This window comes from Labeo rohita, chromosome 13 (genome assembly GCF_022985175.1).
Source record: "Labeo rohita strain BAU-BD-2019 chromosome 13, IGBB_LRoh.1.0, whole genome shotgun sequence".
In the NCBI taxonomy this organism is placed as follows: Eukaryota; Metazoa; Chordata; class Actinopteri; order Cypriniformes; family Cyprinidae; genus Labeo; species Labeo rohita.
Genome location: NC_066881.1, coordinates 25413941 through 25429791, shown reverse-complemented (window position 1 = coordinate 25429791; position 15851 = coordinate 25413941). Strand labels below are relative to the sequence as shown.

At 34.1% G+C, this 15851-nt stretch overlaps 2 protein-coding genes across 4 annotated transcripts in view; one reads left to right on the top strand and one right to left on the bottom strand.

Moving 5' to 3' along the window:
- gmfb (glia maturation factor, beta) overlaps positions 1-15851 on the bottom strand; it is a 373066-nt gene that overhangs the window by 295178 nt on the left and 62037 nt on the right. The gene's annotated exons all lie outside the window — the stretch shown is intronic.
- pcnx1 (pecanex 1) overlaps positions 1-15851 on the top strand; it is a 43742-nt gene that overhangs the window by 12385 nt on the left and 15506 nt on the right. For 2 of the 3 annotated variants that reach the window (XM_051126919.1, XM_051126918.1), the window contains exons 7-19: positions 4623-4752; positions 8013-8206; positions 9954-10047; positions 10607-10664; positions 10879-11126; positions 11217-11370; positions 11454-11486; positions 12699-12870; positions 13092-13202; positions 14419-14510; positions 14624-14733; positions 14930-15035; positions 15152-15244. In XM_051126919.1, coding sequence (XP_050982876.1) covers positions 4623-4752; positions 8013-8206; positions 9954-10047; positions 10607-10664; positions 10879-11126; positions 11217-11370; positions 11454-11486; positions 12699-12870; positions 13092-13202; positions 14419-14510; positions 14624-14733; positions 14930-15035; positions 15152-15244 — 1595 coding nt within the window. The remainder of the gene's footprint in view (positions 1-4622; positions 4753-8012; positions 8207-9953; positions 10048-10606; positions 10665-10878; positions 11127-11216; positions 11371-11453; positions 11487-12698; positions 12871-13091; positions 13203-14418; positions 14511-14623; positions 14734-14929; positions 15036-15151; positions 15245-15851) is intronic. The other variant, XM_051126920.1, reaches the window with a different exon arrangement.

Below are 15851 nucleotides of genomic sequence, written 5' to 3'. Positions count from 1 at the left end.
TATATATTTAGCAAAATGCTCCTCTCTAGAGTTAATTTTTCTAACTTAGTTAACTAGTTTATGGTCAGCTAATTTTTTTTTATTTTTTGAGGTAAATTTAAAGTTATGTGACATTGTTTACAAGCTGTGAAAACACTAAATGAGCGATTACATGAGGCAGGATATGGATTTTCGATAAATTGTTCTTTTTAACATGCCTTCGGATGCTCATTCATGTTTATTTCATGATGTATTAAAGCAGAGGAGATGATCAGTTTACAAGCACTTTGCGCTGCCACTTTTCTTGAGCTGAGGTGCTACAGCAATCTATCACTCTACATTAAACATTGCCAAAGCGGTAGTTGTTCTTTGAATATTGTAATAAAATGGACATCATTTTAAATGAGACTTTAGTTTTTCATATCAAAACTAGCAAACACAAAGCTAACACAAAGCTAATTGCATTGGATGGGAGGTGCGCTACAATGTTTCGTTCATTAACTGAAAACAGGCTAGACTAATCAATTTTTGGGATTTAAGAATTAATATCGTTTTGTAAAAATGCAAATCGATTAAAATAGGGAAATTGATATTTTTTACCCAACGCCTATAGGTGAACCAAAACTGAATATGCGCACATTCACAATTTTGTCTGTTCCTCACACAAAGATATTTGTCACTATTCTCTTTCAATGTATGCAACATTCTGCCCAATATGAAAAGAAAGAAAATCATAGAGGTTAGAACTGCATGAGGATGAGTACATGATTACAGAATTTTCATTTCTGGGTGAACTATGCTTGTAAGTAGTGATCTCATTCTGAGATCAGTCTGAAGTGCTAGACATCTGAGGTCTGCAGCAGGTCAGTGCTCAGATGGATGTTTTTCAGCAGAATGTAGCCGATCAGATAAACAAGCTTTGCCCAGAAGCTAGTAGATGTACATGTAGTGTGTTTTGCCAGTGCAGCTGTGACCCACAAACCCCTGCAGAATTACTGAAGTCTTACTCTGACAGCCTGTTGAGTCTATATATAGGAGATCTGCAGGGTTTGGTCTTTCCTGTGGTCCACAGTGATCATGCAGTCCTCGTGCAACATTTGTTTGTATTGCTTGTAAGTGTATTGCAGTGTGCATGTGGATTCAGTAACGATAAAACGTTTTGGCTCCTATTTAACACTTTATCCATTGCTAAACACTTGTGGCCAGATGTTTTGAAACGGATCTTAATTTTAGATTTAAACATGGAATCTTTTAGCTCTGTGTATTTCTGATGTGATGTTTATTCCACAGCACCAGTAACTGGTTCATGTTTGGGAGAGCATTGTCTAATTGTTTTTGTCATGATTTTGGCGTCTTCTTTTAAGGATTATTACTCACAGATTGACTGGTCTGAATATAGCAAAAGCATTGTTCTGGAGTAAACCATTCTGTTTTGGGTTACAGCCCTTTTGGTCCTTTTGGATTGTTTAGACTGTTTTATTGTAGTAATAAAGTTTTACTTCCAGTGATAAGTCATCAGATAAGGCTAAAGTTCATCCGCAGTGGGAGTGCTGCAGTTAAAGTCCATGTTTAAAACTGCTAGCAAAGGCAATGCGATTAACCATCTGGACGTAGGAAGATGACAAAGCAGATTTAGTTTATATTATGCATTCATCACTGGTAGTTTAATTGGAAACACCTTGAATTTGACCTTTTTTTTAAAAAACACAATATGTTGTATGCAAGTTCCTATGCGTGTTTCTTTAAATTATTGTCTTTGACTGCGCCATGTTCGACAAAACTTTGGCAAGGATATATAATTATTAAGATATTATAACTAAAATTTTAATACATGTGTACATATGTTTAAAAAAATAAATATATATGTATTTTAATGAGAACAGTTATGTAATGTATGTTTCATTCATACTGGAAGCCGGAGGGCGCCCTCGTGCGGAAACTCACATAAGTAATAGAATGTCCCAAGAACTCATTAATATGGACAAAGGCATCCAGCTATTGCTGTAGCTCAATAAAAAGAAGATAGAAACACTGTAACTGACTGAACATGAAGATAATAAACACACGGCAGTATAAAAATAAAGTCTATTTATAGTGTAATGGTAATTGACGTAGCATTTATTACACTATAGAATACTATAAAATACTGATTCTTATGTTAAGAAGCCACATCAGATCACAAAGGGAAGTCATTTTAAACACTCGACTGATGTTATGATGTGAGTCTGAAATAAATTATGTAATTAAAGCTGTAAGTAAAAAGAGGTTCTAAAGTCTGCAGTTTAAAATAACATTTTTATTATCTTAAAGTAATAAATGATTTCGAAAGTCTTACACTAATCAGTGCTGATTATGGATGTAACAATATCAAAATCTCACGATACAATAATGTTGTGATATGAAGTCCACGATGCGATATTTATTCAATATTTAAAAAAAGAAGAATTGGTAAAAAATGTTGTACATTTTAAAGTTAGGGTTAGGTTTAGGGATTAGTGATTATGCTATCTAATGCACTTTGAGAGTTCAAAATTAAGAACTCCAACCCATGTTCTTAACTAAGAAAACTTAAGTCAGACAAAAGTCTTGTACCTGAAATTTAAAGGGGACTCAACCCTCTTTTTAGTTGTGATATACTGTCTCGTTTTAAATTACGTTAACACTGGTGTTTTAGAAAGCCAAACATATTTGAAAATAATAATAATAATAATAATAATAATAGTAATAATAATGATAACAACAACAATAATAGCCATATATTGTAAAACAGTTGCACTGCAAAATAAATGAAAATGAATAATCCATAGGTATATTGTTTATGCTTTACTCTAGGGAAATTACAATATTTTTTTTCCCCCAATTTCTACACTTAAAGGAGATATTTTAAATTTGGACTGCAGTAACATTACCAATTTAAACTGTCAGCAATTCATACTGCACTTCCAGAACAACAGTTTACAAATTTACTCACCCCCTTGTCATCCACAATGTTCATGTCTTTCTTTCTTCAGTCGTAAAGAAATTATGTTTTTTGAGGAAAACATTTCAGCACTTTTCTCCATATAATGGACTGATATGGTGCCCTGATTTTGAACTTCCAAAATGCAGTTTAAATGCGGCTTCAAACGATCCCAAATGCAGAAGGGTCTTATCTAGCGTAACGATCGGTTATTTTCATAAAAATAATACAATTTGTATACTTTTTGTTGTCAAACGCTCGTCTTGTCTTTCTCTGCCTGGACTGTTTTTGTTCCTGTTCATGACAGTTAGAGTATGTCGAAAAACTCCCATCTCGTGTTCTCCCTCAACTTCGAAATCATCCTATATCGCTGTTTTACCTTTTTTTGTTAAGGGTGTTTGATCTTCTTTGCATGTTCACTTTGCAAAGACTGGGTTGGTACTTCAGCAGTGATGTAGGATGATTTTAAAAAGGTTTTGGAAGTTGAGGGAGAAAATATGGTCTGAGTTTTTCGACATACCCTAACTGTCTTGAGTCAGAATACACAGAGTTTAGGGAGAAAAAGGCAAGACGAGCGTTTGAGATTAAAAAGTATTTAAATTGTATTTTTTTAATGAAAATAACCAATCGTTTCACTAGATAAGACCCTTCTTCCTCGGCTGAAATGATTTACAACCGCATTTTGGATCATTTGAAGCCGCATTTAAACGGCATTTTGGAAGTTCAAAATCGGGGCACCATAGCAGTCAATTATATGGCGAAATGTATGCTGAAATGTTTTCCTCAAAAAACATAATTTCTTTATGACTGAAGAAGAAAGACATGAACATCTTGGATGACAAGGGGGTGAGTACATTATATGTGAATCTTTGTTTTGGAAGTGAACTCCTTTAAGCTTTTGTTATGACGGAAACTGTAGCGGAGCTTTAATTCTAAAGGAAAACTCCAGCTTTAGTAAAAACAGGCTTACAAAAATACCTCTCACTACAAATCTAGTGAATTGCTGTAATCATCTGCCACGAAAATAAAGCAAAACAGGTGGCCGTTTCGTTCCTAAACACACGCTAAACGCACGCTAAAAACACAGCACATAAATGAGTTCACTGCATTCATTCACTGTAAATGGAGATGTTCCAAGGCATGGAAAACACTGGATCACGAGCTGATCATCTCAACAATGTGTGTGCTTCGCTTTGAAACACACAGTGAAAACAGACTTGATGAAGGGATTAAGCCATATTGCGCTTTCGGTTTTAGTTCGTTTGACAGATACTGTGCCAAAGCATAATGGCCCAAAACACAACTTTAAAGAAGTTCAATATATTTTAAAAACTAGACTTTTTACCGGAAGACCTGTCGTTTCATATCGTCATGCGACCACAATAATATCAAGACAGTTTTGCTATCACAGTATCACGATACTGATAGCGTTACATCCCTAGTGTTGAGTACTACCTGTAAGGTTAACCCTGCCTGGTTTAAATGTTTCAAAATGATTAACAGTTTGGAAAATGTTAGAAAAAGTGTAGAAATGTAAATTCTTAAAAAAAAATTTTTGCATTCTTTTTAATGATGTGTTTAATGATACTTTTGTCCACGCTGGTCTTGCATGCAGCTTTGCTCGTTTCTGTTTCATTGAAAGCTCATTTTTGCTGGCCCTCCTGTCTTTGTCTTCTTACGGCAGCTCCAGGGAACGACGACACAGTCACGTTTCGCCGAGAGCGTAGTACGTTTCGTCGGCAAGCAGTGCGTAGACGGCACAACGCAGGAAGTAACTCCACACCCCCCACCTCTCTCATCGGATCCCCACTCAGGTACGACTCACCCGGGGAGCAAATGACCGGTTGCAGAACATCAGCTTTGACTCACCTGTGCTGATGTCCACTTCATTATTCTCATCAGCACGTTTCTCCTCCTTTTTCTTTTGCTTACACACCTTTAATTGTAATTTCCACATTTCTCTGGGGCATTGTATGAAATTTAATCCTTAATTTGCTTGCTACCCTCTTATTACTACTCTACGGACCTGAAAGCCATCATCAGAAAAGCCCAAGCTGATCTTTCTTTTCATTTCTTGTTCTTGCACGTTGTCTTTTCCATGCAATTCAAGTCTTTTTTTGTTCTTGCATGAGTAGTTTCCGTTTTACTCCAGTTTACTTCTGTTTATTTTTTCCTCAGTATCTATTTTTTGAGTCTTTCATGTGCTTTTACTTATTTTATCCTGTTCTGATGAACCACATCACATGGTCTCCAACTTCACCCTCAGTCACACACTGACACATGCCACTTCTGGAGTCTCTGCTACTGTATCCTGGAGAGTTACAATCACTGCGTCCTTCTCTCACATACTAAATCTTTCCATAACCCCCAGACACAGTCATCCTTGCCATCATAGATGGCTTCAGATGAAAAGAGTGTTTGAGTGCTTTGTTTCATCATTAGGCCCAGGGCACGTCTGTCTCTCTTGAAGTATCATGATGCTTTCAGTTTACTAACTCTGAGTTTCTCCAGTCAAGTTCTTTGAAATGATTCACAGGCTTTGTTCAGACAGGCAGCAAAAATCCAATTTTTTGTCATTTGTTTCGTTGGTTTTTAGGCCGAAGAACGAAAACCACATGGAAATTTATTTTTTTAACAACTAGATCTAAATCTACACACTTTCATTCAATACTTTTATTAAGCAACGATGCATTAAGTTGATCAAAAATATAACTTTTTTTTACTGTATATTCATGAAAGAATCCTGAAAAATGCTTGACGGTTTCCACAAAAAAAAAAAAAAAAAAAAATAGCACAACTATTTTCAGTGATAGTAATTCTAAATATTTCTTAAGCACCAAACCATATTAACATTATTGTGGCATTTACTGTCTTTAAATGGTGAATATGCAAGCGAGTGTATGTTTTACACACACCATCAAAACGAATGTGTAAACACAGTGATGCCTCTAATGCTGCACTAGTGAGTTCAGCATTTTTCCAATTTTCCGTCATCTCTTTCCAAAATAACACTCAGCAACTCTCTTATTCCGCTTGTTTTGCTCATGCTTATGTCATTACTATGACAACTAATGTAGATATTAGGAATGTGCAAAACAAGATTTTCAAAACGGACTAGTTGGTTGGTTGCCTGAGTAACCAGACTATTAATCAACAATAAATAAACATGCCTGATTTTGTCTCTTGCAAGATCAGATTTAAAAAACAAATTGGATTTTTGTGCACTGTGAACAAAGCCATCTATTTTCCCTCACTCTGTTTCTACATGGTGATGTTCTGTTTGCAGACACACACACACACACACAAGCCTCAAAACTGCTCTTGCTTTTTCTGGCGGTGAAATCGGAATACTCATCCTCTTCTCTTCCCGTTCAGCACCCCTCTCATTTTACACTTCCTGTCAGCTCTCATAACACCTCCAGAACCACCATTCCACTGTCTATCACAACCATCTGTCTGTTTTTCTCTGTAAAATGTGACCTTGCACTTCCTTGCAGCATCTTGTTCTGTTTTTGTCTGCCTTATCTTTTACACACACACACACACACACACACACACTGTATGGATGGGCACAAGTACTTATATATACAGTTATTTTTCACCTTCCAAAACATTTCACTGAATTAAACTCAGAAACAGGCTAATTTTGGCATTAATTTTGGGAAGTCACAATCTTAATTTTACTGTTATACTAGTATAGTATTTGTTAGTATTTTGAAATTCGAACTATTTTTAAGTTGACAAAGAATATTAATGTGAAGCTTATGATGCGATCAGTGTTGTTTTTGTATTATTTATATACTATTATAGTATTTCTAGCATTTTAAAATGGCGTTTTTTGGCTCATTTTAGGTTTAGTAATTTTATGTGCTTTTGTAATTTTTTAATTTGTTTCTATTTAGCTTTAATTTAATTTATTTATTTTTTCACTTTAGTTTTAGTAATTCAGTACTTTAGCTTAAACGCATTTATTTCAGTAATGCAAAATATATATTAGGGCTGGCAAACGATTAATCGTGATTAATCGCATACAAAATAAAAGTTTGAGTTTGCCTAATATATGTGTGTGTACTGTGTATAATTATTATGTATATATAAAGACACACAAATTAATGTATATATTAAAGAGAAATATGTTGTTTATGTACAAAATATTTTTATTCATATATAATATAAATTCGATAAAAATTATAATAAATACATATACTTGTAAATATTTCTTAAAAATGTACATGAATGTGCTGCGTTTATTTGATCAAAAATACAGAAAACCATGTAATATTATGAGAAATTATTACGATGTAAAATAGCATTTTTCTATTTTAACATACATTAAAATCTAATTTATTCCTGTGATTAAAACTGAATTTTCAGCATAATTACTCCAGCATTCAGTGTCACACGATCCTTCAGGAATCATTCTAATATGCTGATTTATTATCAGTAAAAAGAACAGCATTTATTTAAAATAAAAATCTTTTCTGACAATATACACCACCATTCAAAAATTTATTAGGGTCAGTTTATTTTTATTCTTTCTTTTTTTGAAAGAAATTAATACTTTTATTCTGCAAGTATATGTTAAAAGTGATAGTGAAGACTTACATTGTTAGAAAGGTTTATATTTTGAATAAATGCTGTTCTTTTTAACTTTTTATTCATCAAAGAATCCTGAAAAAAGTATCACAGGTTTCAAAAAATATTTGGCAAGACAACTGTTGCCAACATAGATAATTCTAATAGTAAACCAGCACATTAGAATGATCTCTGAAGAATCATGTGACGCTTGAGACTGGAGTAATGCCTTATTATTTTATATGCCTTATTAAATTATATTTTAAACTATATTAAAATAGAATCCATCACTAAAAAAAAATGTATAGTCTAAGTCGTCGTTAACGGTAACAACATAACAACACAGGTGCAACATTATCATGAAACTGTACTCACTGAGTACTGAGTTAACTTCTTTGTCAAGTACTAAAGTTGACAACATGACCTAAATGCCCATCCCTTTGTCCCACATCCACAGTGTATTACTCATTCCGAATCATGCCTATTTCTTCTCCTCCAGTCTGCAGGAAGCTCTGAGTCAGGTATCTCAAGCTTCAGGGTCACAGGTCAGAGGTCAGCCATCCCGCACGCCGTCTCAGGTGACGGTATTGAGCACTAGCGCCTCCCTGCTGGTCAGGAATGGAAGTGCGCAGCTGGAGGGTTGTCCGGATAAGGCGTCCACTGTGGGCGTGGCCAGCCTGCAGGATGATTTTGGTATGCACCGTAAAATTGCCTGCTGTCTGTCACATCATCTTGTTATGGTCACACCTGCCTGTTATGTTTGCATAATGCGTGTCTCACACTTGCATGCTGTCTGTCACACTACTTGTCATGCCTACGTGCTGTTTTTTTATCACATTCCATTTGCATGTCATTGTCGGGTATGAGTATTAAGTCAGTGTGCTTCTGTAGGATTTCATCAGACTAAATCTTTATCAGTTTACTGATTTTTCTGCATGTATTTGGGTATTTGGGATCACACCGATTGCACATGATCTTGTATCAGATTTTGCATGCGTGTAGATGCAACATGGTTTTTCTTTGGTCAATCAAACTCTTCCCTGGTGGTATAGAGGTATTGATGCACTCCCACTGCTGCGGTTAAGGTTTGCTTCCGGTCAGGGGTAACATGCTTGCTTACTTCCTCCCAGGATCAATAGTGCGTCTATATGTCTATAAATATCTCGTTTTGAATAGACAAAGACAACCAAATCACAGTTTAGTAGGGTTTTATGAGCTTATGAGGCTCATACAGTCAAAACAAAAATGTAAAAAATGCATCTGTAAAGTATTCTTTAGGTCTGGTATTAATATTCATTGAACTCACTCGCATGTATTAATTGTCTCTATGTATTAATTTGGCATTGGTATTAATTTTAACATGCGTTTCTGATTTTGTCTGAATGTGGTTTTTATTTCATCTGATCACTAAATATTTGGACCCCATTTACACCTGTATTTAGTGTGGAAACCGTAACAGTTAATGTTGTTACAGGCTGTCAAGAGTTAATGTTTTTTTAAATTGCTCTAGAAATTTTATTCTTGCAACTATATTACATTAAGAATATCTTGGGCTGTGATTAAACATTTTCAGCGGTTCTCTGTTAACCCCTTCCAAATGAGATGCTATATTTCTAATTTTAAGGACGTTTTAACACTCTTAGTTGTTTTTAGGGCTGTCAAACGATTAATTGAGATTAATCGCATCCAAAATAAAAGTTTATGCTTACATTTTATATTTTGTGCGGACTGTATATATTTATGTATATATAAATACACACACACATACATGTATATGTTTAAAAAAAGAACTATATGTATTAGATTATATATAAATTAAATTAAAAAATATTTTATATATAATATATATATATTTTATATATTTATATATTTTATATATAAATCTAACATATTTTTTCCTTAATATATACATGTATGTGTGAGTATTTATATATGCATAATAAATATACACAGTGCACACACATAAAATATGTAAACAAACTTTTACTTTGGATGTGATTAATCGCGATTAATCGTTTGACAGCCCTAGTTGTTTTATTTAATGTTGTACCATTGCATGATATAATGGGCATACACTGCCATTTAATTTTTTTAATAGAAATTGATAATTTTATTTAACAAGGATGCATTATATAAAGGATGCATTAAACAAATATGACATTTAAGACATTTATAATGTTAAAAAAGAATTCAATTTCAAACAAACGCTGTTCTGTTGAACTTTCTATTGATCATTTCTATTCATTTTCAATATTTAAGCAGTGACTATTTTTGAAAAAAAAAAAAACTTATCAACTTGTTCTGAAAACTTGGTGCAGACCAGCAGGTATTAGGAGGTCAGTGTCCTGTCTGTGGTGAAAAGGCTTAAGTGCCACACTAATATGACCCTGTGTGATGTCTGCTATGTAACCCCTGACCTCTGTGTGTTTGTGTGACTCAGGGAAGCTGACCCCACCTCTCTATGAGGTCGGAGGATGTGACATGTCCCTGGTGAACTTTGAACCCGCAACCAGGCGAGCCTCCAACAACCTCTGGTGAGTTAAGGCCAGTGTTGTTATTGCGCTACTATTATAATTAGTATTAAAGGAGTAGTTCACTTCCAGAGCAAAAATTTACAGATAATGTACTTACTTAATGTACCTAATGTATTATTACGCCGAAATGAGAATATAGTTCCTAGCCATATCAGCCTAGAAAATCACAACTTCTCATTTTCCGTCAGTCTTAGTACACAATGTAACTACAGAAGAGTCAAGTTTTAAATAGGAAAAATGTCGAAAATCTTTGGTCATTTTTGAGCGAGATGCTATCGGTCTAATCAGATTCAATGATCTATGCTAAGCTATGCTAAAGTGCTACTGCCAGACCTGGAGATCAGCTGAATGGATTCGAAAATGGTAAAACTCAACTGTTTAACTCTAGGGGAGTTGGACATTGAGCCTATTTTCAAAACAACTGGAGTGTTCATTTAACAAATGACACCTTACTGTAAAGTGTTACTGTTTTAGTTAACTATAATACAGCACATGTACAACCAGAACCCAGAATCCTTTGATGAATATCCCAGAGCTAACAAAGTCTTTCTCTCTGCAGGGAAACAGACTCTCACCTCTCCAGTTCTACCTCAGTTCGTTTTTACCCTCATGACCTGGTGAGTGCTACCTAATACACATGCACACACACATTGACTGAATGTTTTCTTTATGCAAACACTCTGAGATATAATTCAGCCACAGGCTGTGAGGGAAATATATTGACATACAGTATGAGATTATGCATTGCACACAATAGTGCTTGTGTGAGAAGCAGCACAGTAGAGACAATGAGCTCAGTGTGTGTTTGTGTGTAAGCTCACCCTGGCCTAGTTCTCCTTTCCTCAGATGCGTCTGAATCGTTTGCTGTCCATGGACCCAGAGCTGTTGGAACAGCACGATGTGGACGGGAGTCCTGACCTGCAGGAGGCGCCGCACTGCACACAGGACTCTACGCATAATCACACACACTCACACACGCACCCGCACAAAACCAAGCAGTACTATCGCCTCTGGCTGCTACCGTACCTGTGGGTCGGGCTGCACTTTGACAGACTCACACTACTTGCCCTCTTCGACAGGTACACACAAACGCACACGTTCATGTGTATTACTGATGTGTCCCAGCTCAAATCCTGATGGTGCTGCGTGTGTTTGTGTGTGTTTGTCAGGAACCGAGAGGTTCTGGAGAATGTGCTCTCAGTGGCTCTGGCGGTTCTTGTGGCCTTCCTAGGTTCTGTGCTGCTAGTTAATGGCTTCTTTACTGACATTTGGGTCTTTCAGTTCTGCCTCGTTATTGCCAGTTGCCAGTACTCATTGCTGAAGGTGAGAATTGTGCACTTTTCAAATACACACAGATTTAATCTATCATTTTTAATGAAACTTTGTCTTTCTGTTCTCCAATCAAGAGTGTCCAACCCGACTCTTCATCACCCCGACACGTGAGTAACGCGCACATTCAAATACATTAACACACTTAATTACAGTAAGCTAAAAGCATGTAAATTAGTGCTGGAAAAATAAATGTGTTAATTTTGGTAATTAAAGGGATGGTTTACTTAAAAATGAAAGTTCTGTCATCATTTAATGTTGACACTTAAATTGTTCTTTTTTGGTTTTTGCATTTATTTGATCCAAAGTACAGAAAAAAAAACAGTAAAATTTAGAATTATTTTTACTATTTTAAAATAACTGCTTTTTTGAATGTTTTAAAATGTAATTTATTCCTGTGACAAAGATAAATCTTCAGCATCATTACTCCAGTCTTCAGTGTCGCAGGATCCTTTAGAAATTATTCTGATATACTATTTGCTGTTCAAGAAACATTTTATATTATTATCAATATTTAAAACAATTAAGTACATTTTTTCAGGATTCTTTGATGAATAGAACAATCCAAATATTAGTATTTATCTGAAATAAAAAGCTTTATATATAATAGTTTTATATATTATTTATATATATATAACATTATACATTATACCATTCAAAAGCTTGGAGTCAGTATAATTTTTGGGGAATTTAATTATAGAAATTAACAGTTTTATTTAGCAAGGATGCTTTAAATTGATCAAAAGTGATGATAAAGACATTAATAATGTTACAAAAGATTTCTGTTTTAGATAAATGCTGTTCTTCTGAACTTTCTGTTCAACAAAGAAACCTGAAAAGTTCTACTCAGCCGTTTTCAGCATAATAATAATGATAGATGTTTTTGAGCAGCAAATCAAAACATTATAATGATTTCTGAAGGATCATGTGAATAATGGAATAATGATGCTAAAAATTCAGCTTTGAAATCACAGGAATAAATTACATTTTAAAATATATTCAAATAGAAAATATAGTTATTTTAAATAGTAAAAATATTTTAAAATGTTACTCTTTTTGCTGTACTTTGGATTAAATAAATGCAGGCTTGGTGAGCAAAAGAGACTTTTTTAAAAAACATAAAAATCCTACTGCTCAAAAGCTTTTGACTGGTAGTGTATGTTATGTAATTAATAGCACCCAACATGATACATTGTGATTAATTACAGAAAATGCATTACTTTTCGTTGAACATAAAAGAACATATTAAGTTAAATGACAGATTGGGGGTCTAAGTTCAGAGATGCAATGTTTTTCTCTCCCTTCTGTGTGTGTTTGTTTAGGGTCATAATCGAATCATCGCTTACAGCAGGCCTGTGTATTTCTGTCTGTGCTGTGGGCTGATCTGGCTGTTGCACTATGGGAGTGTAAACAGCAGCTCCACTGCAGTGTCTCTGTATGGAGTCGCTCTCACCAGCTCTGTCCTGCTGTCTCAGGCACGGGATCTCCTCATTGGTGAGCACTGACACACACAAGGACATAAATTCCCAGCAGTTGAATATGCAGCAGTTATTGTTTTGCTCTTTTATGAAATCTGCATGCTGTATGGTTTTTCCTCAGCATTCCTATAAAAGTGGAAAGACTTTCCAGAGCTGAGTACAGAGGAAATCCTACTGATGTGACGAGACTGAAGTACTCAAGCTTTACATTATGTCTCTTAATCTCTCTCTCTACAGTTTTCACCTTGTGCTTTCCCATCATCTTCTTCATTGGGCTGCTTCCTCAGATTAACACTTTCGTCATGTACCTGCTTGAGCAACTTGACATTCATGTCTTTGGAGGAAACGGTAAGACGTGCACACTTTTACATTAGGACTGGAGAAAATAAGTATATGCATTATGATTCTTTCTTAAATTATTCCTTTTAATTAAGTTAATATTAATAATGTTAATGCTTTAGAAGTATTTTTTTATCATTAGTTTGTGTTAATTAATATAGTTAAGTATTGTTAACAAAAAGAACCGTATTGTAAAGAGTTACCAATGTTTCTTTTTTTTATTTACATACATTACCAGTCAAAAGTTTTGGAACAGTAAGATTTTTAATGTTTTTTTGAAAAAATTCTGCTCACCAAGCCTGCATTTATTTGATCCAAAATACAGCAAAAGTAAAAAAAAATATTTTACTATTTAAAATAACTGCTTTCTATCTGAATATATTTTAACATGTAATTTATTCCTGTGATCAAAGCTAAATTTTTTAGCATCATCACTTCAGTCTTCAGTGTCACATGATTCTTCAGAAATCATTCTAATATGCCGATTTGCTGTTCAAGAAACATTTTTTTAATTATTATTTAAACTTTATTATTATTATCAATATTTAAAACGGGTGAGTACTTTTTTTTCAGGATTTTTTGGTGAATAGAAAGATCCAAAGATCAACATTTATCTGAAATAAAAAAAGCTTGTGTAACAATATACACTTTACCATTCAAAAGCTTGAAGTTAGTACAATTGTTCTCCTGGGAAAGAAATTATAGGAATTATTGCTTTTATTTAGCAAGGATTATTTAAATTGATCAAAAGTGATGATAAAGGTATTAATAATATTACAGAATATTTCTATTTCAGATAAATGCTGTTCTTCTGAACTTTCTATTCATCAAAAAAACCTGAAAAAATTATACTCAACTGTTTTCAATATACTAATAATAATAAATGTTTTTGAGCAGCAAATCAGAATGTTAGAATGATTTCTGAAGGATCATATGACTGGAGTAATAATGCTAAAAATTCAGCTTTAAAATCACAGGAATAAATAACATTTCAAAATATATTCAAATAGAAAAGAGTTATTTTAAATAGTAAAAATATTTCAGAATGTTACAGTTTTTGCTGTACTTTGGGTCAAATAAATGCAGGCTTGGTGAGCAGAAGATACTTAAGAAAACATTAAAAATCTTAACTTTTGACTGGTAGTGTACATTTCAGTACAAAACGGTGTTGTGTTTGTGATGAGATTGATGTTTTACTCATTGTTATGTCTGTCTTCACTCCCAGCATGCACCAGTCTGCTCTCGGCTCTCTATAGTGTTGTTCGCAGCATCATCACCATAGCGATGCTCTATGGGTTCTGCTACGGCGCCCTAAAGGTGATGAATCACTCCACATTTCTTTTTAATTCTTTCTGGATTTCGGTTGTATTTGTATGGATTGTCTTTTGTTAATCACATTAAATATTTCTCTGAATATTGTTTGTTTTCAGGACTCGTGGGATCCTCAGCACATTCCTGTGCTTTTCTCAGTGTTTTGTGGGCTGTTGGTTGCCGTTTCATACCATCTCAGCCGCCAAAGCAGCGACCCCTCTGTTCTCATGTGAGTGTGTGGGTTTGTGTTTTTGATAAACAATTCTTGCAGTTTTCCTGCTTTAGGTGCTTTAAGTTCCCTGAGTACTTACTATGTCAGACTTCAGTGGCTCTTGATTTGATATCCAAAGACCTTTTGTTTTTTTTAACTGCACAGTGGTTAGTTTGAATATTGTAAATTTTAATATTGTCCTGTGTCTGTGTAGTTCATTAGTGCAATCAAAGGTCTTCCATAACGTGAAAGAGAAAAATCCAGAGGATCCCCTTTCTGAAGTTCAGGATCCTTTACCAGAGAAACTCCGCAGTTCTGTGGTGAGCAATATGCACTAAGATTTCACAAACATAGATACAAACAAACATAAATAGAGACAAATGGTCTTTTCTGTCTTGAATGATGCATCTGTGTCTTTTTTTCTTTGTGGCTGCAGAATGAGAGACTACAATCAGATGTGATTGTTTGTGTCGTAATTGCTGTCCTGTATTTCGCCATTCACGTCAGCACCGTCTTCATTGCCTTACAGGTAAAACACTCTGATTAGGGATGTTAAAATTCTAGCCGATACTCATATGCTGGTAATTATATGTTGTGTGGCTGATAGCCGATACATGGCCATTAAAATACGTTGTACATTATTTTGCTTAAATATGTATTTGTTGAAATTTATTAAAAAAAATTTTTAAAGATTAAAAATAAGCATGCACCATAAAATCTTCCATTTAATATTCCATAAAAAAGTCAGTGTTGGCCATACAGCCATGCAATATTAAGCAGCACAACTGTTTTCAGCATTGGTAATACTAGAGATTATATATAATACTATATAATACTAGAGATATGACCAAAATCAGTAATTTTATTAATGTGTTTGTGTGTGTGTGTATATGTATGTGTGTGTGTGTGTGTATATATATATATATATATATATATATATATATATATATATATATATATATATATATATAATGTATATGTATATATCGATATTGTAACTTTTGCTTTAATTAAGGTCTTTATGATATAAACATTTTTGATATCATAGAAGTTTCGTAATTCTTGTCACTTGTGACAATATCTAAATTAAATTAAAAACTAAATTAAAATAAATAAATAAATAAATAAATAAATCA